This window comes from Zootoca vivipara, chromosome 9 (assembly GCF_965207765.1).
Source record: "Zootoca vivipara chromosome 9, rZooViv2.hap1.1, whole genome shotgun sequence".
Lineage (NCBI taxonomy): Eukaryota > Metazoa > Chordata > Lepidosauria > Squamata > Lacertidae > Zootoca > Zootoca vivipara.
This window is the reverse complement of record NC_142592.1, coordinates 54,065,285-54,089,508: the sequence shown is the minus strand read 5'-3', so window position 1 is coordinate 54,089,508 and position 24,224 is coordinate 54,065,285. Positions and strand designations below refer to the sequence as shown.

Genomic DNA, 24,224 nt, shown 5'->3' with positions numbered 1-24,224 from the left:
TTTAACTTTTTAAATGGTGGTGTGCCTCGTGATTTTTTTCGCGGAACAAGTGTGCCGTGGCCCAAAAAAGGTTGAGAAACACTGGCTTAGAGATGGAACTTATATAGCAAGCTAAGACTCTGCTATTTCATCTTAGAAAGTGTCTATTCCATTGCTGTTTTAAGGCTGTATTTCATCTCTGCTGGTGCTGTAATTGTAATCTTTGAGTCATGGTGGGGCATAGTACAAGGTGGCATTAAAGACAGGTTTTTATATCTATCTGTCTACACAAATACATACATATACATACATACATACACCACCACCAACACATTTGTTGCAGTGTTTGGAATGCAGGCTGGTGGTTTCATGACCGAATGCTCCCTTGAGCAGAAGAACAACCAGCAGAACAAACCTCTCACCCACGGAAAAAACCAGCATATCACAGATAAAAAGTTATCTAAGCACCTTCTCCCTGATTGCTACCTTTCTACATAGAAGGGAGTTTTATAAGTAAGGGAGAATGCAATGCCTCACATCAAGTCCAACCTGGAAGTCCTAGGGGAGTCGTGTGTCTTGTGCTTTTCCTGAACACTGGCTCTAAGTCTCTTTGTGATGCTGTGATTCTCAAGGCCAAAGGCCACTCACCACCAGCAAATCATTGAAGAGGAAGACCTCCCTCTGGTGAGCAGCTTGCTTCTGTACTTTGTTGACGTCTGTCACTTCGTAAAGTCGGCTGCAGCAAACTAACCGGCGATGTGGCACTGAGAGGACCTGGAAGACAGAGACGGAGTGGAAACAGTCCCCTTCCTTATCGGCCAACCCCAAAGCATTGCACGTTAAATGACTTCAAGCAAGTCTATTGGCTTTGCAATGGCTTTGCCCCCACCACCACCACCTGCAGCCTGTTCTCAGCAGGAAGCTTTCTGCTCCGTAACGGCACTGAGTGTACCAGAGCAGCTTCTCACAATTATGGCAGGCAGAGTTCATTCATTTCAGGACTTTCCCTGATCTGCAGTATCTCGCTGCACCTGATGGAAGCAGAAGACCTTGGTGCTTGCATGAGCACAAAAATAAAATAGCAAAGAAGCAAAAGGAAAATGAAATGGCAATGTTGATTGTTATGGATCACAAGTGGAATCAGCAACAAAATGTTTCAGGGTTCATCTTCCCTCATTAAAGGAACATTTCCTGTCTTGGGTTCCTGTCAGTCATTTTCTCCCAGCAGGCCACTCGACTCTCCACTGCTAGGTTTTCCATTTTTCTCTTCTGCAAGACTCACAATGTCCTATGATTACTGAGCACACTTAGTCCTCTGCGGACTGTTTAGAAGTTTGTTCATTTTAAAAATGTATTTTTCGGCTTCTGGAAACCTCAGAGTCCTTCCAAGCATGCTGCTACCTTCCTGTTTCTGTTTCTCAGTGGCCCCATTTTGGCTCCAGTCTTACTGGCACTCACCACCTGAGTTCACTATTAGAGGGAGTGATTTATACAGGGCTGTCACTGCAGATGGCACTTTGCAGAATAACATAAGCAAAAAAGGACAGGCCTCTGGCTTCAAGGAGTTTATGGTCTAAATTGTGATGAAAGGAAAACAACAGAGTGAGGACAGAGAGAGGAGAGAGACAGGAAAGGGGGGGCATAATGTATATGTAAAATGCAGTTACATGTGCTGAAGCTTAATTTCAGCAGGGGCGAGGAGGACTAACTAACTTCCATATTTTTCGGACCATAACACACACTTAGTTTTTAGAGGCGGAAAACCGGGGGGGGGGGGATATTCTGAACGAAACAGTGGATATATGATTTTTTTTTGGTGCAGGCTATAGCCATGGACATGCTATGTGATCTGATGGTGAAACTGGGGTGACCCAATGCAAAAATCCTGAGGATCCATGTGCTTTTACCTCCCCCCTCCCAGGCAGCATCCTTTATTGCTAGCATGCCTTATCTGGCTTGCTGATTAGCTTGGCTACCAGCTGCTGAGCGGCAGGCTGGCTGTCTAGGTGGAGGGAAAGCCAGCCAAACGCTGTGCACGGCTTTGCGGCTTTCCCTCTGCCTGCCCCACAGCGCTGCTGGAGCCATGGCATTCGCTCCATAACACACACAGAGATTTCTCCTAACTCTTGAGGAGGGAAAAAATGCGTGTTATGGAGCGAAAAATACGGTGATTACTGCTCATGGCTTAGAAATCAGAGAGAGAACAGCTGGATCATCACAGGAATATCTACACAGTGATTCTCCCAGGAAGGGGTAGACAAATCTGTCCATTTGAGCTTCTCTCGGTTTCTCATTTTTTTTTCAGTTTTAGGCTCGGTTCTCCCTATTTCCTCACTAGCCTGAATTTTTTTTAAGGAAAAAAAAAGTCCTCACAAAAGAGTCAGCTTTTTAATGTGTGTTTCTTCTAACTGATACATTTCTGTATCAGTGCAATTTCATATGTTATTTTTACTAATATATGCATATTTACACACACTCCTCCCCAAACATTCACATTTCTTTACACATTATTCGGGTTGGAGAACTGTGCTGCAAAATTTGGAGAAGTGCAATTAACAAAAGATTTTGATTTGTGCAATGTTTTGGGAAGTGTGATTTAGGAAGGCTCTTGTTAAAATTAAAAGTGAACTGAATACCCCACACTTACTAAAAGGCCCTTTGCAGAACCCACCACCCTATACCCCAGGCACATGCGGTCTCTGTGCACACAGATGGGCCCTAAGACACCTTCAGCCTTTCGTGCCTTCCTATGGACTTGGCTTCCAGGTTACAAGGCAGGCAGGGTCTGCAAAAACGATTGCTGCCCGGAAAATCAGACAGATGTACTCAAGACTATTTTCAAGGGCAAACAAAATAAAGAAATAACGATGCAAAAAATAAAAATTATAAATGAGATCAGAGAACACTGCAGAGAAAGAAAAGAGGAGATGGGCACATTAAAGGAAAACTAAGTCAGAAAGAGAAGGGTAATCATAAAATTCACTGTCTGAACTGCACATGCTTCGGATGCAGAAGGCCCCTAGTTCAACCCCTGACATCTCTAGTTAAAAAGATCACAGGCAGAATGTGATGGGAAAGACTTTATCCTGAGACTCTGTATGAAGAGGGCTTGCCAGTTCAGTGTGAAGGAGGGATTTGTATCTCTGACCCTCCAGACGCTTTTTAGACTCTATCTGCCACCATCCTTGACATGCTGGCTAGGACTGATGGGAGGTTCCCCATTCCAGAGAAGGACAATACTGGGCCAACAGGACAAATGGTCTTACCTGGCACAAGGCAGCTTCATAAGGAAAAAGTAACCGTGGAGCAAACACGTTTGCAAGGGATAACAACAGCAACAACAGTAACGCAGATTGCCTTTGTGATGTGCAAAAGGCTCACCGTTTTCATTCCAACAATGGATTTTTCTACTTTGGTGACATAGGTTACATGATCCTCATTAGATTTGAGCTCTCTCTGTTGGATCCTCTCATAAATTCCCACCACCAAGTCCCGGGGAATGTCAGCTCCATCATCTACTCCTGTGAAGCATAAACAATGAGAACAGAGATAAAATATGAACCTGAGCTACAAGGGGGTGTACTTTTTTACAAGATCAACAATGCAAATAGGCTCTTCTCCCTCTCTCAGAGAGGTGGCAATGCTACTTTCCTCCCTTCGGGCACATATATTTCAGCTATTTTGGTGTTATGTGCTTGAATTCTACTTCACGCTGGGATCATGGCTCATCCAAGCAATGCCCTCACCTCTGAGGTTCCGAATAAAGTCCTCCAGCATCATTTTCCTGTCGGGTTTGATGTTAGGGCTGTACATATCCGTGTTGAGAAGGATGATGGCAAAGGCCAGGATGAAGATGGTGTCTGGGTTATGGAATTGCTGGACTACGTCAGGGTTACACATGCAGTACCGCTGGCTGCAGGTGGGGGAGACAAAGTCAACACACATGAATGGAAATCAAATGCCACTAATATATAGATTTAAATGTCTGGGGATCCTCAAATTACTTACAGTCTGACTATCAACGATGACGCCAAAGTTTATTTTATTCCATAAAATCTACACACCACTTGACTGTTTTAAAAAAATGCTTCAAAGTGGTTGGGCCTACAATCCCTGAACTATAACTCAGTATAAAAGAACAAGCCAATCACTTTAGGTAGATTCAAAAAACCAGGAAGCATGTTAGATTTAACATACACACCTTGCAGTGCATCAGTTGGTTCTACAAGCACACAAACGGAAAAGTCTGTTTGCCCAGAATAAGTGATCCATGACAGAAAAGGGCAGCTGGGAAAAAAGACTTTGGCAATCCCACCCACCATTGCACCCAATGTGTTTTGAATATAGGTGATTTTGGCTTTAGGGATGATTCCTGGAACATAACCCCCACGTATGTTTAGGGCTTACTGTATTTGAATATGTGCAGAAACTTCCCTGCAACAAAACTGTGTGCTTGTGGCAATCTTCTCACAAGGGTCTGAGTTCTGCATGCCTCAGAAGTACTGACAAGAGTACCACATGCCTCAGAAGTGTAGCACTAGAAACAGGGCTGTTAGTGCTGTAGAGACAGCCCTCTGGTATCAATTACCAAATGAAAATAGACAGGCACCTGCTGAAGATGTTTTTGTTTAAGAAGGTTTCCCCTGACATAGGAGTAAGCATGGATCAATGGTACCAAATAATATGGGAAACAGCTCTACTAGAAAAATTAACCAATATGCTGAAACTGACACGGTGACAAATAGAAGACGACGACTTCACCCCGGTATGGTTCCCCTTTATCACATACACAGCCCAACAAGACAATGACAAAAATCCACCAACAGCATACAAATAAATATGGCTAACCTGATCCAAAACACCCCCACCCCACCCCCACTCACACATGAAACAAAAACCACTACAGCCAACCACAAATGAACAACCATACCCTAGGCCAACCCCAACCTCTCTCACCACCAAAGGAACACAAGGAAACAACAGAGAACCTGCACAAGCGACGCTGACCCCCCCAATATATTAAGTAAAATAGAAACATCGTCACCTGACCCTCCCATCTCCCCCCATCTACTTCTGTGTCCCCCTCTTTCTTCCCAATGTCTCAACAAATGAAACCGATTTGTAAAAGTGTTACGAGAGACATTGCATATATTTCTGTAAATCAAGAAAACCTTTAATAAAAAAGGTTTTCCCTGACATGTGACCTCCCCATCGTTTATGAAATACTAATTGTAAATTTGTAGGAATGGTTTACATCTGGTGAGCCTGTCAATGCTGTCTGGCTGATTTGTGGGGCAGCACAACACCAACCATAGCCACAAAACTGGGAAGGAACAGCACCCTTCATGAGACCTTGGGACCCTACACCTCGCCTGGCTCAGTGGGATCTCACCTACTCATAGGTTTACTCTTCCTTGGGTGAGGGGAAACTCCTGGCTGCTCCTCAGACAGCTGACCTCCAACATTGGAAGCAGTTGCCTGTCAATCTGTACCACATCAGCGTGGCTCTTACCTGAAGGCTTCAATCAATCTCTCCACCTTCTGGGCCTCTCCCTGCACCCGGATGTGGGCTTGAAATTTCCGCAAAGCTTCATCAAGCTCCATGCCAGAGAAGTCCATCTCATCTACTACACAGCTAAGGGAAGGAGAAAACAAACAGCATTACTACAAGCATCTCTGCATAAGTCTCCTTGGAGATGTACGAAGGAAAAACAGGGCTATCACAACAACATGGAAGATCTCAGCAGGAATCCCATGATTCCTTCCTTAAAAAATCAACCAAGATGTGACCCCATCTTACTTCTGTATCTTGCTCACTTTTGGCTGACATCTGAGCTCACTCGGACAAAGCCTTGGGTCTACTGAAAATATATTTCAGTTATATTTTTATCCTATCCCACCCTCCCTCTCTAAGTAGGGCAGGGCAGTATGCATGGCTCTTCCCACAAACCCCTCCTCAACATCCCTGTGAAGAAGGTAGATTGAAAGAGGTGGGAGTAGTCCAAGGTCACCCAGTGAGCTTCATGGCTGAGTGGGGATTTGAACCCCAGACTATTAGGTCCTAGTCCCAACATTCTAACTGAATGCTAGTATTCATCTAGCCTTCTCCAGTCTTGTGTCCTCTGGGAATTTTGGCCTGTGGTTCCCATAACACCTGAACACTGTCCATGCTAGCTGGAGCTGGTGGAAGCTTTAGCCCAACAACATCTGGAAGGCACCAAGTTGGGGAAGGCTGGTCCACAATTTCTGGCAGTGGCTCTGCTGGGTTCTAGGCAAGAGATTTCCTCAATCCTACCTGGAGATGGCAGGGGTTGAACTTTGGGCTTTTTGCATGCAAAATTTGTGTTCTGCTACTGAGTTATAGCCCTATCCTAAATGGAAGGAGGCAAATGGGGAGAGGGCATTTCAGGTCAGCCTTAAGGTGAAGTGCCTTGAACAGTCTGTGAGTGTTGTACAGATACTAAAGTGTGGACTCAAATTTGGGTGGAAATAACGCCCTAAACCAGCAGCGGAGAGCCTGAGGTCCATGGGCTGAATACAGTCCTTCAGCCCTCTCTACATGCCCCTCAAGACTCCCCAGGACACACACACCCCTCCCCCCAAAACAGACCCCGTCTGTACTCTGTACTCCCTACCCTCCTTGATAATGTCTCTTGTTTGCCTGTATGAATGGCAGAGAGGTATAGAGGTATGCACGTCTGCAGATATCTCTAACTTGCAAAGCTGAAATCCATTGCTCCACCTACCCTTGCCTCTGGTCCTGCCCAACATTGGCACACAGTCCCAGAGGTGTCCCATGAGGAAATGCAGCCCCTGGACTGAAAAGGGTTCAAATACTTGGTCTAAACTAAGTCCCTGAAGAAGAAGAAAACTATAATCTGTCTCCAGTTGCAGAGACCTGGGTTTGGCTTTTTCCTGTGCCAGAGGAACTGTTGATACGAAACTTAAGTATAAAGGGGAGAAAAATCAATGTGACTATTCCCACAAGACAGTCTTTATTTTTCCCTTCAAGGGGCAGATCAGAGGATGCTCGCAGAAGGAGAAAGAGCACTAAAGAGCTATCCCTCCTCCTCCCCCATCCCTCCCCCTCTCTGTTTGTTATTTTTATTTTACTAACACATGCACTTCTTCTTCCCATGGGGTCACATCAAGGCTTCTTGCTGCTAAATGCTTAGCTTTGATAACTGCAGAAAATTTCCTAGTTAATCAATACCAGGTTCACCACTGCAGTCACCCCTGGAGACTTTGAAATTTGGAGGAAAGAAAGAGAAATAAATAAATACTTGAAGTACATTGTGCTTCCTTGCACGAAGACACCCATTAAAGATTGAAGCCTACTCAACAGAATGGGGACGATAGATCCCATCTTCTCCATCAAGGGAACATCTGAAGCTGCATTCTCCATGCCAGGGCATGGTTTTTTTTTAATTCAGTTTTTGTGATACAATAAGAATAAAGATAGAAAAATGAATAAATGACAATAAATGACAATACATTAAGGACCAGGGCATGGTTAACGACTGCAACCTAAAGACTTATGAGTTCTTAGCAGTTCTCTTTAATTTTGCCTGGAATGGCACCAGCATTACTTTACCGTTATGAGTTTGGGGTATTAAGCTGGGTGCCAGATCCCTCTAATCCCTGGATCCAGCAAGTGTTAGAATTTAATCAAGGCTTCTAATTCTTGGAATAGCTAGGCTAGCCTTCTGGTGAGGTGATAAGACTACGGTAGGTGGTGGGCTATTAAGGGAAACAAAGGAAAAGGGCTCTTTTTGAGACTGCAAATCTCCCTCAACTCACAGATAGTTCAAACCCTTAGTGTAGGGTTGAGGTAGCTGTGATGTCACCCAGAAGGAAAGCAGTAAGAAGTGATCTACTTGCAGATCTCTGGGTAATTTTTGTAGTAGATCAGAAGGACTCCCAATTGTTTAACTATTCCAACAAACAAAAAAGGCGACTCTTGTGCCAAAACTAGGGCACTGAATCGGAAAAAAAGAAAAAAAAGATTGGGGAGAAAGCAGGAGATGGTTTGTGGGTGGCAAGGAGCTCAGGTCTGCTGCTGAAAACAAATTCCTGGTGTTCAAGGTTATGTTCCTTAATTCAAAGTCTATGTCTGGCCCCTAGGCCCCTATGGGTCTGGGTAATGGGTCTTGGTGGTTCAAGCAAAAAACAAAGCAGATCCTGTAACCTTTAAGCCTCTGCACAGCCCTGGTTTAAAATATATATTGGCTAGTTGAGTTTGATAGTGGGGGGGGTGCATCAGTGTCTCCTAGCTACTTCTTCTTCTTGACAGCAATATGATCATTTATGACCAATGCAAGAGCAAGTGGGAGGTGGAGAAGACAAGGGGACTTGTCACATTGGTGTTTACTGTGAATTTGAGGCTGATTTCTGGGCATTGTTCACATGACACTGCCCTCAACCAGAACCCATCCCATGTGTGATTTCCTAAAGTAACCAGCACAAAAATGGATACATAAAAATTCAAGGTCTCGATACCTTAAGGACCTCCCCTCGCAATCTTGCGTTTGTCATCCAAGGCCCTTCTCTATGCCATGCCTTCCCGAGAGATTTGGAAGGTGACAACACAACAACAGGCCTTTTCTGTGGTGGCTCCCCCTGTGGAATTCTCTCCCCCAGAGAGGCTCGCCTGGCGCCATCATTACATGCCTTTAGGCACCAGGTGAAAACATTCCTTTTTACCCAGCCTATCAGACATTAAATAATCTATGGCCTGTTAAATTGGTATGTGCTAATGTTGTTGTTGTTTCATTATGCTCTGTCTTATGTTTTTATTATTATGCTGCATAAATTATGTTCTTAATGTACACTGCCCTGGGCCCTTTGGTTAAAGGGAAGTTAAATAAATAAATAAAGCAAGCAAGCAAGCAAGCAAGCAAGCAAGGTAGCTAGCTGCCGAAATATAGTACAGCATGAGGCTTGGCTCTTTTATACATATCATATGTATAATATACATATTATTTCATGTCTAATTTTGCCTGTAATTAGTTGGGCTTTAAAAATAATAATAATGCACAAGTGGTTCAGACGTAAGCAGTTGCTTGATACAAGAGGTGGTTCAAAAGCAAGCAGGGATTGATTGGGTTGGAACTACTTAATTACATGTATAAATCCTTTTAAAACAAGATTCCTCTTCCTTCATTTCTAGCCACACTGTTGAAGCTGCACAATATAGACAGGGTTATCCCAAAGGTGCTCTCTTTAATAACCTTTGGGGATGTTTCAAGCATTATTATTCTGAAGGGAGGAAAAAAATAGAGCACTGAGTCATAGAGAGAATGCATTTCAACATGAGTATTGGTTATGTATGTAACAAACAAATAGGTATAGCTATGCAAAACGAAGATGGTGTGTGTGTTTCGTAGCAAATGATCAGATTTTTAGCATGGAGCTTTTATAAATGTATAGACAAACAGCTACACACAAGCTTGAAATCCATCAGATGCTACCGTTTGGCTGATTGTTACTAAAGACTCTCCTGGGATAGTCTCTTCTACTTTTCCAAACATCCCTTTAATGCGGAGGCAGGTTCACATGGATAGCACATAATAAACCTAAGTAACACTGAGTGCCAATAGAGCTTTAAAACACACACATGGGGGTGGGTGGGGGGAGAACACAATTCTACTGTGCTTGAATCCAGAGCCACTGAGTTCACTTTCATCACAATTTCAACCACTGTAATTTCTTGTTGGTCCCTCTGCTCACAGGTAGCATCGCCAGAAGAAACCTCAGTGTCTTGCCAGTGCATATTCTGCCACAAGGCACCTAGGACAGGACTCATCGCAGCACCGGAGGCTCACAGTGCAAGGGTTTGGGAAAGGCAGGAAGCAGCTGTACCGTTGTGGGCCGGGGATGTGCTCAGCCAAGCGCAGTGACCTATTTTCCAAGCTTTTTCCGCTCAGGTGACAATGCAGCGGGAGCCAGCATCCCACTAAAAGCGTCTGCAAAATGAACTCGCAGCCCACACTCAAGAAGGGAACAGAGGAGAGGCAGCCAGGTGGAAACTCTTAAAACCACAAGACACAAAGATATTAATAAGTAACAGCCCTCTTCCCTCCCTGAAAGAAACAACTTCAGGGCAAGCTAGGGGAAGGGGAGCTTGCCTCACGTTGCTCAGGCAACATCCCTGTTCACCAATGGTTCCCACAGTGGGGTCAGAAACAACTCAGATGCTGCCCCCTCTTTACACCAATCTACCTTCCCTAATGCACCTTGCTCCCCTAGGAAGAATGGGCATATGCAATGTGAGGAAATGTGGGTAGGAAGACTGGATGCAAAAGAGCACACAGTGTTTGAGTTGTTGGGATGTGAATAGATGCTAGGAGAGGAGATATTTATTAGATATTATCCTTCCTTCCTCACGTTTGTGAGTTCAGCAGAGTGGCATGCCTTTGCAGCTTAAAGGGAAGCTTAGCTAAGCTTGTTTTAGTCTTTTAGTTTAAGTAATCCAAGCAGAGGCGGAGCTAGCTGCTCTGGCACCTGGAGTGGCGCACATACTGTGTGCGGGGGGGGCAAGCCGGGGGGGGCAAGCGTCCCAGGGGGCAGGGCGGCGATGTCACCCCCCCCCAGGGATGACACCCGAGTCAGGCCGCACCCACGGCACCCCCTTCCTCTGCCAGTGAATTCAAGATGCTTTAAGGCAGACTGGATTTTCCTGGTATTTTCCCCTTTTCTCCCCCTTAAAACAGCAATCACACAAACAGTCCTATAAAAGGTAAAAATAACATTTACTTACTCATGATACTTGTTGAAGAGTAACAGATGTAGCAATTTTGTTCAGGCAGGCTTAAAATGATAAAATCTGGCCACCAAGCCACTGGCCCAATTACTTATGTCAGGATCCTCCAAAATGCCAAGACCTCCAGGTCTCCTTCAACATTTGCCACATGAAATTGAGTTTTAAGTGAATATAAGGGAATGCTTAGGTCAGGGGGTCAGCAAACTTTTTCAGCAGGGGGCCGGTCGACTGTCCCCCAGACCCTGTGGGGGACAGGACTATATTTTTTTGGGGGGGGATGAACGAATTCCTATTTGTGGGGCATAGGAATTTTTACTCATGTAAAAGCACGCTGATTCCTGGACCATCCGCAGGCTGGATTTAGAAGGCGATTGGGCGGGATCCGGCCCCTGGGTCTTAGTTTGCCTACCCATGGCTTAGGTGAACACAGAACATAAGAAAAACCCAGCCCAAATGTCCATCCACTTTCTTCCTCTTTCCTGGAGGGGTCAACCAGAAGTCCCCATAAAGCCCCCATGAAGGGTTTGAAGGCAACAACCCTCTCCTGCTCTTGTTCCCCATCACCAAACTGAACAGGTGGGCATGGCCACCCCAGAGATATCTCTGCATAAGTCAGTACAGACCATCAAGGGAAAACAGCTATTGCACACACTTGACAAGTAGATCCATTTGGATGAAAAGAATATAGGAAGCTGCCTTATAACCGAGTCATGCCAACTTATTATTGTCTTCAGTAAGGACTCATCCACACTTTCCCTTGTCCTTAGCTTTTCCTCCGCTGCTTTCCCCTGGAGAAACCTGCTCTTTAGTGCTAAACTGGAACGAAAAGCAATATGTGGGAAACCCCATAGCCGTTGGTTCCATTTCAACACCAAACCAGGGGGAAGCAGCAGAGCAAGCAGAGGTGTGGATAAGCCCCATGTGACATTCCCTAGAGATGAGAGATTGAAACTGGGACCTTCTGTGTTCAAAGCAGATGCTCTACCTCTGAGCTATGGATCTTCTGTATGTGTAACAGCAGTCCCACATGCAGAAACTGAACAGTCCCTGACATAGGGAAAAGTGATGGGAAAAGCCTTGGCTCCTTAATTTCTGCCTGCCAGGCTGATGCTAAAGGCACATGAGAAGAAACAAAGACTGGCAACCACTCATTCAACCACAGAGGCTGCTGGTTTCATAGAGGAGATGAACTGAGAAATGAATTGCTGTTTCATTGTGATGGTGATGACCACGCAAAGCCAAGGGCATTTCCTTCCTACACAGATGTACTGAATTCCCTCCATGCTTTGGGGGAAGTGGGAACTTGTTCCTTGCACCTGTCAAGATTATTTATGAATTTGTTTCCAAAATGTCTTCCCCACATTTGTAACCCGCAGGGCTCCAACAGCAGCTTATGGTTAAATACAAAAAAAGAGAGAGAAAAAACCCATACAAAAGGCAAGACACGCAAAGCCCGATGAAAACAATGAAACCACCAGGACAAGCAAGAGAAATCTAGTTAAGGCACAACAAATGCCTTCCTGAATTGGAAAGGCTCGACCATCTTTCTGAAACAAGTGAGGAGTTTTGTAGAGACTGCTGAGAAAGCCCTGGATTTGCCAGCCAGTCACCAAATCGCCCTTTGTTGAAGGGCTACAGCTCACCAGCACATGTTTTACATGTCAGATTCAGTTCCTGGCATGTCTGGGTAGGTCTGGGGAAACTCCCTCTCCCAGAAAGCTGCTGCCAGTCTGAAATATACACAGTCAGTAAAGGGAAAACTGAGCTGGATGAGGCAACAGCAAATGAACTTCTTCTTCATGCTGCACACAGTCAAACTATGGAACTCACTCCTCCATTCATGGAACGAAAATTAGACCAACTCATGGAGGAGAGGGCAATTGACGTCTCCTGCCTCTGATGGCTACGCTCTGCCATAACAGTTGGAAGCAGCAATGCTTCTGAATACCAGTTGCCAGAAACTGCAGAAGGGGAGAGTGCTCTTGAGCTCAAATCCTGCTTGCTGGCTTCCCACAGGCATTTGGTTGGTCACTGTGAGAACAAGATGCTGGACTGGATGAGCCTGATCCGGCAAGCTCTTCTGATGTTCCTCGGCTACTTGCTACATTTTGACTATTATATATTTCTGGGAGAACTAAAAGCTTTTCCTGCCATAGTGACATTTGAGAAAGAACATAACACCTGCTCATTCATTGAACCCCCTTCAAGGCTCCTCCTGAACAAACGACCATGCATTGCCCAAAAGAGGCAGGACGGCACGTCCGTTTCCTGAAAGTCTGGTTGCCTGCTTTCCGCCAATTTCTCAGTGGAAACAATGGAGTTACAAACTCTGGACAGTAAGGAGACCAGTTAGCCCTCCAGGAAAATACATCAGAGCATACTGCCCCCAATCTAACAAACAACCTGCTCCCATTCACCAGAATGCCTCTTGCATTCAGAAAAATAACACTCGCTTTGAAAACAAATTGAAGACGACAGTTGTGCCTGACCTTCCCAGAATCCTTCGACTTGCACAACAAACAGCCCACCCCCAGTGAAGCTGCCAGCTCCATTCATGGAACGAGCCATCCACTGCTTACCCAGCGGAGCTTATGAATGAACGAGGAGGGTATGACATTCTTGAGACAAAACATAAGGAACAAAAGGTGAACAGAATCAGGGCAAGATAGATGGACAAGAACAAAACAATGGCATAGAAGGATGCACAGGAGGGCAGAGGAGAGCAAATGGATAAAGAGATAATGACAGTGGGACAGGCATAACAGAGCTGATCTCTCAACCATGCTTAAGAAATTGAGAATGGGCTGCGCAGGTCACTGTCTCTCCCCTCCTTCCTTCCCCTTTGGCCATGTATTCCCCCTCCTTTCTCAGTGTTTCCCCATTACAAGTGCACAGATACTAACCATACTTAATGCTAACCAGGTTCCCCATTGTGACAAAAAGGATTGAAGGGTTTTCACACACTAAGAAACATCTTAGCTGCATTCACCACGGCGAGCATCACTGCAGATGTAATGCTTAAGCCATAGGTTAGGCAAATCAGGGAAGGGTGGAGGGAGGAATTTACACCAGCGAAGGGAGAAGGGCAGAGGATGTTGTGCACTAGCCTGTTGTCTGCTTCTATTTTCTTAGCAATCAGTAGTGTTATGTCTGCAAAAGGCCCTTGAACTTATAATATAGGAAACACTCAGAATTTCTGGCAATATGGGGGGAGGAGGATGATAACAGGAAGATGCCTTAGATCAAGTCCATCTGATTATTGGTCCATCTAGCCAGTTCAGACTGCTGCCCATGGTCTTATGCAGAGGGTTTTCCTCTTTCCTATCTTCTGCTATTTGATCCTTTTACCAGGAGGTGCCAGGAGTTGGGTCCTCCTGCATGTAATGCATGTGATTGGCCGCTGAGCTACTGCCCCTCCCTTGCAAGTTAGCCAATCAAATCTTATTAGTGCAGTTCCCGGGGCAGGTTTCTAGCAAGCTATTCACACCCAAAAGTCATTTGAAACCTCTTTACTATATTAGAACATTGGAGATAAGCTAGGGGCTTATTATGACCATGGGGAGGTCAGCCTTCTCAGGGGCACACGATGGAGAGTTTCACAGCTTCTCTAAAAGGGAGTCTATCATTCACTCGCTTGATTTGATTAATCCAGCAGGGCTGCACTAGCTGGATCAATTCTTCCAGTACACATTTCAGGCGATGTTCATACAAGACTGAAGCTAGACAGGCACAGGAAGACAATGCAATTACAAATAATTTCAAACTGGGGAGTGCAGGGGAAGAACCGTGGTGGATTTGGAACTGTGTGCATGTGCAATGAGCAACTGCCACTATCACATTATCACATGCAGCTGGAGCAACTACAGGCTCAAATAGCCAGTTTCTTTGGGTTTACTGTGAAAAAGAAAAACCAAAGCCTTCCAGGAGTGCTGGTGGAGAGCTTGCATGGAAAGCAGTTCTGTTGGATGACTGGAGATAAGCATCTCAACAGACACATCTGAAAGTCCCTCTTCTTCTGTGAGTTATGATTAATTTTTGATCATAATAGAGGCTCTTTCCGGGAGTAAGTGCAGCCCTCGCTTTGGCTACTGGAGCAGGGGAAATGTGTGTATGTGGTTATATAGTATTGCTCTTACAGAAGCAAAGCCTGTCCATTGACAGTGAATGCATCAGGAAGAAAGGGCTCATGTTATGACATGCAGGTTGGATGGGATGGGGTTGTTTGAAGCATGCCATGTGCTGTGTACTTTCTTCATTGCAGCTTTCTCCCAGTTGTTAATGGGGATAAATTCATTCAATCTGGGGTCGTCGTCCCCCCATGTGAACCTACCTAATTCATACTTCCTGCACCAATAAGTGCATCAAAACACAGCTAAGCTTTCAAAATTCACACTTCTCTGGATTTTGTGATGCACTTCTCCAACCAAATGAATATATTAATGAAAATAATATACAAAACCTAATTATATCAGAGGGAAATTGTTTGCAGAAATGCATATATAGGCCAAATTGCATACAAAAATGAATATACTAGAGAAATACACACAATAATGCATATGGATTTTTGTGTGTATTTTTGGAGGGGAAAAAATTCACTATCTGATGTAGAAACAGGGTGAACTGAACTTAAGGTTGCAAAGATGAGAAACTGGAAGAAACCAAAATGGACAGATTCACCCACCTCAAGTTATTGCACACTCTCTAGTCACCTCTCCCCACACAGGACCAAACAAGCAAGGAGAGAGGGGAGACGTGAAAAAGAAGACAAGGAAGCAGCCAAGAGCTTTGGAATTCCTGGTCCTGGGGAAGCAGGGGGCCGTGTTTGTTCCCCGTGAGGTCTCCTGATCAGCAAATTGTAGGCTGCTTTGGATCTATTTCCATTTGTTTGAAGTCTGCACCCAATCCCAACTCTCAGGCAGGTCTGGGCAGTGGAGGAAGCAGAGCTGAGGCAGCGGCCTTATTGACTGTCTAGAGTATATTAATGAGACACTGCACAAAAGCCAAAAAAGGAAAACACAGGAGCTGCCCTTGCAGTTACAATCTAGAAGATCTCTCTCTCTCTCTCTCTCTCTCTCTCTCTCTCTCTCTCTCTCACACACACACACACACACACACACACACACACACGGGAAAGGCAGAGGAGGGAGAGCAGTTTGACACTTCCAGGACAAATAGGGTTGTTAAGTGGCATTTACAGCCCATTGGCATAAAAGTGATGTTCTCTTTCCTGGCGTTCTTGCTGGGATGGAACAAACTGAGTGCCCATCTGGTCTAGCATCCTCTTCTCACTGTGGCAAACCAGTGCCTATGGGAAGCCTGCAAGTACTACTGGTAGGCCCTGAGTCCAACAGCGCTCTACCCACTTGTCATTCCCAATGACTGGCATTCAGTGACTTTTGCTCCTCTAGCTAGTGGCTAGGCCAAAGTGTCCTTCCTCTCACTTCTGCAGTCACAGGACAACTGACAGTTTAACTGCCATTCCAGCTTTGAGGGGAGAATTAAGATTTACTGCAGATGCTTGTTCTCTGGATGACGGCTGAGGCCAGTAACCAATAACCTCTGTTGGTAGGGGTGCAACCTCCCAGTAGCTCTGGGTCCTCTAGCCTGTGACTGAAGTGACCTTTCTCTTGCTTCCTCAGACACACAGCTATCCCTCTCCCTATTGCTTCTGCCCTAGTTACTTTTAATTGTGGTGCTTGTCACAAGAACATTGGAGGGAGCATGAACCCTTGTTTATGTCCAGATCGATATGCATGCAGCATATTAAAAAAACAAAAACAAAGGGGGATCAATATTCATTTCACTGGTGACTTCCGGTCTGTCGCGGCGGAGAGAAGGACGCAGGGACTTCGCGTGCCGAAGTCCCTGGCCTCGCGGAGGGGGGGGGAAGTCCGCAGAGCGAGCGGACTCCCCGTAAAAGCACCGGGTAGAGAGTCCCGGTGACTCACGCGCCCAGCGGCTGCTCCGTTTTGTGGATCCCCCGCTGCCCGAGAGCTCAGTAGAGCGATCGAGAGCCGGCGGGGTGGAACCGCGGGAGCCATTTTGGGCTATATCTTACCTCCGAGAAGCGAAGCTCCGAGTCCTGACCCGGCAAGCAGCGGATTCTTCCGAATAAAATTAAAGGTTTCCATGAAGTAAGTGGAACTTTGATTTGGACTTTAAATTTATTAATTGGAAAAATAGGAGAGACTTTAAAGAAACGGAAGTCGGTCTCTTCCTAATGGAAAACTGGGAGGCGCTTTAAATAAACCTAAGCCGAACGACGAAAAAGTATTTGGGATTGTGGACCCGAGAGGAAAAAAGATCTTTTCGAACCATCTCAGCTCCCGAGTCCGGCACCCCTTGAGGTACAGCATTATTAAGGGGAAGAGCGCTTTGACAGCTGTCAAAAGCTGTCAAACTGTTAAAAGACCGGGTGGATTTATTGCATTGCTGTGAACAGTAAAAATTGATTGAAAATGTGGTAGAACTATTTAAATTGGAATCAAGAATGGATTTGTGATTGAGTTAAAGAACAAAGGAAAAGAACAGCCAAAATGGAGTCGATCGTCTGAGGAAGGAATTTTCCAGCACCCTTTGTTCCCTACCTCCTGTTTGTCTGCGGTTAAGAGAAGTATGAAAACAAAGTACTCTCGAGCCTTCCAGGAGGCTGTGCTGAACTATCTACAAACATGGGAGGACATTTACAAGGAACGGCAACATCCCAATTTACCATCAGTTGAAGTTGAAGTCCAAGTTCAGGACTTAGAGGATAATTTGGATTTGGAGACTGTTGAGTTTGAGACTGTGTGTGAGGAGAAACAACTTGATGAAAGTATTAAAGAGGACTTGGACTATAACAAATATGTTTGGGATGAAGCAAAGCATGGATTTCAAAAGGAAGAAAAACAAGCAGAGCAAGAAATTGAGAAGCAAAGGAATTTAAAGATCAATGGAATTGAAGATCCTGGAGGGGTTAAAATGTGGGGTGGTGTTTTTGAGGGATGGGAAGGACAGGGACAGGGGGGGGCAAAGGCCTGGAGATGGATTTGGGAAAGAATGGGTATGGGGTGAAAATTTTAGTTAAAAGGTTTTGTCTTGGCTTTTGAAAGACGGTTTTCGAAATCTTGGCTTGTTAACGGAAATGCTGATCCAATTGGGGGAAAAGACTTAGGGAGAGGAGATGGAGTGTAAAAAAGAAAGAAAAAAAGTTGTGTTTTCTTGAGGGAGTTATAAGAATGGTCTAGGAAAGAATTTTTAGGTTGATGCAAATTTTTGTAAGTTAAGATAGGTGTTTAGGCAGAAAGCTGCCTACTCTCCTCTCCTTACTCTGAGACACTCAGTGGCAGGGGGTGCTCAGAGGGGTGAGGAGGGGATTTAATGGAACCTTGGAAATGCTGTGCCCTACAGGTTCCTCTTGTGGCAGGAGGGGGCCTGTGGGAGGGCAGCATGGAAAAGGAGGAGGATTGAGTTAATATTATAAGAAAAGGATTTTAATTTGGAATAGAAAACCCGCCATAAGCAATTAGAATTTGTTAGGAAAACCAGGAGGAAGAGTATCGAGGAAGTCACAATTACAATGTTGAGATAATAAGAATTGGGGAGTTAAAACTCTTCCCTATTGTTGTTATGTTTATATTTGTTTATGCATGTTTATGAAAGAGCTGGGGGAAACCAATCCTCAGAGCTCCTCCATTCCTGTCCTTTCAGTGGCAGGGGGGGGATGTGGGGGGAGGAGGGAGGGGGGAGGCCAAACCCAACTTACAAAGGACCCCTTTGATTCTTAAAGCTCACGGGTATCACTGGTGGCAGAGGTGGACCGGTGGGTGGAGGGAAAACGAAGGGACAGTTTTATATTGTATGTTTGTTTTGTTTGTTTTGTTTGTAGAAAATCAATAAAAATTATTATAAAAAAAATATTCATTTCACTGGTTGCAAGGAATTAAGCCTGGTGGCTGTTTGACAGGAAGAAGTGAACCTTTAAATTAAGATACCTGTGCCTGCCTGGGAAACACATGTATGCTGCCTTGGGGGGTCCCATGATGGAAGAAAGGTGGGATATAAATGTATGTACTGTACATAAATGGGGAAAGATAGTTCCCAGAGGAGAAGTAATTTAAGTTGTTACTGTAAATACATCCTAAGGTAAAGGGGCCCCATACCATCAGGTCCAGTCGTGTCCGATTCTGGGGTTGCGGTGCTCATCTCGCTCTATAGGCCGAGGGAGCTGGCGTTTGTCCGCAGACAGCTTCCAGGTCATGTGGCCGGCATGACAAAGCTGCTTCTGGTGAACCAGAGCAGCGCACGGAAAGGCCGTTTAGCTTCCCGCTGGAGCGGTCCCTATTTATCTACTTGCACTTTGATGTGCTTTCGAACGGCTAGGTGGACAGGAGCTGGGACCAAGCAACGGGAGCTCACCCCGTTGCAGGGATTTGAACCGCCGACCTTCTGATCAGCAAGCCCTAGACTCTGTGGTTTAACCCACAGCGCCACCTGGCTTACCTGCATACAAAAGACATACTGGGTTGTATTCAATTAAGTTTTACTCAGTGTAGACCCACTGAAAGTAATGGAGGTCCATTACTTTCAGTGGGTCTACACTGAGTAAAACTTAGTCAAGTTCATTAATGTCCATGGGTTTACGCTGAGTAAAGCCTAGCTGAATGCCACCCACTGTAATATCATCATAGAGCAAGGCCTTTGAAACAGAACAGGACAAGTGTGCACAGAGGGGTCTGTGAAGGGCAAGAGACTGGAGCAAGGTAACAAGGGTGCTTGCGGAAAGTTCACAATGCTCTGAGCCCACCTCCAAACCTGAACTGGCAGACATACCAGCCAATCAAACCCTGGCTGAAGCTTCACCCCTTCCTGCTTGCCACCACCGCCTCCTCCACTTGTCCATGATTCATCTCCTCTTCTGCACTACCTCTGGCTGTGGGATGTGCCCTTGGCTTTCCCCAGGCTAAATCAATGGAGGACAGGATTGCAGAGCTGGAGCAGGTTACAGCAGGGAGAGAGCAATGGAGCTAGCAAAGCGCGGCAAGGCTGAAGGTCTTCAGCAAGCGTTTGATATGCTGGTATGTCTGACAGCTCATGTTTGAAGACAGGCTCCAAGCTGTCCTTACATCTCACATCTTTAGATATTTTAGCCCCAGTGATGCATGTCCAAGTAGCCTCAATCTGGTGTTTTGAGCTGCAACTGCCCTAGGCTCACTGCTTCAATTCTTTGTGCGCCTTGCCTGCCGTCACTGCGGATGATGTCACTGGCCTTGCTTGGGTCATGCTGTTTATTAGTGCTGAGTCAACGTAAAGAAGGTGGGCAACCGGGCAGGAATTTCCCCAAGTCTCTAATTGATTTGGGAGTGTAAGTGTCATTAGATATTTGCAGAAGGATAATCCCTTGATTCCCAGCCTGAGCATTTCTCCCCTCCTCAAGTTGTTCCCATTTGTTAACGTATTATAAACCAGAATACAAACAAATCAGGCAGGCAGATTTTCCCTTCCTTAATGCTGTGGGCTTCTCTGCCTGATTTCAGTGGGATTATTCCCAGTGCTCCCTAGATGCAAACAAGAAGCAGATGCATATTTATTTGAAATAAAGAATACCAGGAAGAGAGCAGCAGTTGGGGGCGGGGACAGTGGGAATAGTTGCCAATAGAAGGAGTCGTGGATGAGTAAAAGAATGGGGTCTGGAAAGGACACTTACTCTAGAACATCCCGGTTGAACTGTTTCTTGCTGTTCCCCAGGAACTCCCCGATCATCTGCCGGCTGAGCCCCTTGCGCTGCAACAGGAAATGCGCCACTCCAATCGGCGTGTCTGGTATGAAGCCCCGAGATATAAGGAACTGGATCCCCTTGTCTGGATTTCTGGGAAGCAGAGGGAGTCAAGAGTCAACTTGATATTCTCTTCAGTACTTAAGAGCACAACAATCTCAAGTGCACTCCTTGTATCACAAGGGATATCAGAGCACAAGAAGACCCCTGCTGGGGCAGGAAAAAAGGCTCATCTAGTTCAGCATCCTCTTCTTGCAGAGACCAACCTGTAGGGAGCCTGCAAGTAGGAACTGAGTGCAGCAGGAGGACTCTACTACCGATCTGTGATTCCGAGCAACTGGTATTCAGTAGCGTTGCTGCATCATACAATGGAGGTAGAACATAAGACATCATAGCTAGCAATTCCACCGTACTTATACAGGCTCCCCATGTAATTCAGAATCCTGATCGCGCAAGTTTCTAAATGCATGCAGGGGGGAGGTGAGGATGGGTAGCAGAGAAGGGACAAGAAGCGGAGGCAAAGTTAGCGCATCCCCACTCTACCTTCACACAATTTGAATGGCATGAGGGCTTTAATACCTGAATAGGGCTATTATGTAACTTAGATTGCAGGCTGGTTTAAACAAACAACAACAACAACTGCAAATCACCTTAGAGTTCCTTAGCAGAAAGGTGGAATATATATGCAGTAAGATACCCAAATGGCAGTTACATAAGTTCCTTTCTGTGGTGTTAACTTTTATTTTACTTTTTACTTTGCAGATCTAACAAAAGGAAATTAAAAAAAATACAAATATTGCCAGCTGACCCTAATAATATGAATTTTCTATCAATCCTCATTTAAATGTGCAGATTAAGATACACAGTCCATATGTCCAAATAAGTATCTAAACAAGATTAATGATTCCCACACAGAAAGGGCAGTGAGATCTTCAAGCCACTCAGTGCTAGCTGGTGGGTGTTTGTCTTTACAGCCTTGCAATGTAAGTCTCTTAGTCATGTTAAGAGCTCACAGAATCCACTTTTGTTGTCTGTTCTTCTGTTAGGCCACATTTGCACCATACATTTGAAGCACTATGACACCATTTTAAATAGCCATGGCTTCCCCCAAAGAATTATGGGAGTTGTAGGTTATATGGGGAGCTGAAAGTTGCTAGGAGGCCCCTATTCCCCACTCAGAGCTACAAGGCCCTGTGTGGTTTAACAATCAATCCCTCTTCATGGCACTTTTAACAAACAACAGCTACTGGAATTGTTTGGGAGAAGCCACAAATGTTTAAAGTACCATCATGGTGCTTTAAATGTATGGTGCAAATGTGGCCTTATTTGTCGGCCCACCCCAGATATATAAAGGTGTCAAACTGACTGCCATTAAAAATGGCAGCCATTTTGGGTGCTACAATCTCTCTTGCTGCACTCTCGTTCTGAAAAATCACTTTTTGGGGGGCCACAATCTCTCATGACGCCCAAAGTGGGCATTTTGGGATGCTGTGTTGTGCTATCGTCACAACTCCCCCCCCCCCAAAAAAAATTCAATGTGAGAGTAGTGAGGCACAGGTCACGTAACTAGCCCGGAAACCCGTCCCGGAAGATGCACATCCTGACTGTGGGTCTGAAAAAGTCGGACAGTATGTAAAATTAACCTGTCATCTGACTGATTCTGTTTGAAATGTTGGGACTCTCTAAAAGGGATCAACTCTTTCATTGAGACTCCAGCGCAGAGGCGCCACCTTTTCTGGAGGATTGAGGGGGCCTGATGCGATGTTGCACAACATCCTGATGTCACACATGGGGGCCCTCTGAGCATTGAGTTCATTGTTATTCAAAGCTGAATTTGCTCCTTGCCCCATTTACTTAGCATGCAGGTGTAAAATAGCCGCATGGAATAAGTGCTATGTAGGTTACCACACAGTAACATTGCCCTAAAAACACTTTCAGTGCTCTGCACAATGTGATTTACACCACAGCCTGTGTTGTTTATGAGTTGAGCTGGCAATATTTCCTCCTGTTTTCCTGAGGAGCTAAGCAAGTTTGGCTGGGTGCTGCGGGATTCCTACAGCTCTCCTGGCTTTCCCTTCCACCTACGGAAATGGCCGCCTACACAAACACCGCTATTATAGCAACACTGCATAATGAGGCTTTCTCCGTTCCAGGAATTCCACCCACTCGCTCTGGAATGTGTTGCCGCTTGAAGTGCAGAGTCACAAATGCATTCAATCAATTTGCGGGAGGCTGTCACAATTCAGAATATTACTCAATAATTGCTCATGGGGGAGTTGCATGATTGAAGACATGGAGAACAAGGCCATGCAGAAGACCTCTTGGGCCACATAGACCCGATTTTGTATTGGGCAGAAGTTATATAACACTGTAGGTAAGCCACTGGTGTTATTAAATCCTGTCAGGGAGGTTTATGTAACCAAGCATCCCGGCATTTATTAGTGGTAGCAATAACAGTTGTTGTTCTGCGGGGAGCATTTTCTGTAACTGAAGGCTCATATGCACAGCCAAATGGTGAAATGGAATAGCATCAAAGCCATTTGGCAACCAGAAGTCATTATTTTTTTATTATCACTGAGGGTGTTGCACAAGAGGTAATTAATTCCATTGGGGGAAAGCAGGGCAAAAAGCAGATTGAGAATGTGGTCCAAAATGAGGTAAGTGTGCATATGGAAGAGCAGCAGCCCTCAGCACTTACCACAAACTGTTATTTGCTTGAGAGTAGGCCATTTGGATTTTAAGGATTTTAAAGAGGGCCGTTTTTTGTTTATGTTGTTCTTCAGTTTGAGGCGGAAGGGCTGCAGTATTCTGGCTGGCTTCATTCTGGTAACATGGGTGCTTTGCAATGAGCAAATATAATATGTATGATCTAATTCAGATTCCTGCATCGAAGCGGGTTGGACTAGATGACACTCGGGGTCACTTCCTACTGTACAACTCTATGATTCTAAGTATGTCCATAGGTGCAGCAAGAATAAGGCTAGAACAGATTGCATATCCAGTAGGAACATAGCAAGTTGCCTTATACTGAGTCATGTAGTTCAGTATTATCTACATGGACTGGCAACAGCCTTGTAGTGTTTCTTCTAGTCCTGCCTACAGATGCCAGCAATTGAACCTAAGGCCTTCTGAGCTGAAACCACAGTACAGGAGATAGGTAGAGAGTTGGGTAGGCTATATAGGACAGCAACATCTCCACTCCTAGGGCGTGTCTGTGGCCACCCAGACTAGCTTTGTACCCAGGGCTAGCTGCTTCTCTGGTCTTTCTAACTTCTCTTCTTGGGAACCACTTAGAATTCTGCCACCTCCCTCCTTAGTCATTCATGGGGGAGAATAACAGCATCTATCTGCTTGGCCCCAGACTTACCACAGGCTTGGGCTGGACATGGTAAGTCTACAGAAGTCAACTGAGCCCATGCTCACGCCTGTTCTGCTCTCCTCCACCTCCCTTCACCTGCCTTAACTCAGCCTCACTTGAAGGAAACGGGAAACAACAGGGTCTGGTTGCAGGTTCCACTGCTCAGGGAGCTGGCATTCCAAGTGGGCCAGATGTGGCCCAAAGCAGCCAGGGGTTGGGTTCCAGTGGCGGCAAAACCAGAGGCTGGTTAAAGGCAGGCAGAGGTCCAGATCAGGAAAAGAGAAAGAACTAGGCAATCCTTATGCTAGAGAAGAACTGTTCAAGTGGAGTAGACAGCTCTGAGACCAGAGCGCTATACTGTAGTGCCTGGC

At 45.4% G+C, this 24,224-nt stretch overlaps 1 protein-coding gene across 1 annotated transcript in view; it reads right to left on the bottom strand.

Moving 5' to 3' along the window:
• IQSEC3 (IQ motif and Sec7 domain ArfGEF 3) overlaps nt 1–24,224 on the bottom strand; it is a 34,911-nt gene that overhangs the window by 7,052 nt on the left and 3,635 nt on the right. Inside the window, exons 2-6 of the mRNA XM_035127827.3 lie at nt 20,427–20,588; nt 5,492–5,614; nt 3,726–3,892; nt 3,361–3,500; nt 628–753 (exon numbers count right to left, since the gene is read on the bottom strand). Of these exons, the coding sequence (XP_034983718.1) occupies nt 628–753; nt 3,361–3,500; nt 3,726–3,892; nt 5,492–5,614; nt 20,427–20,588 (718 nt within the window). The remainder of the gene's footprint in view (nt 1–627; nt 754–3,360; nt 3,501–3,725; nt 3,893–5,491; nt 5,615–20,426; nt 20,589–24,224) is intronic.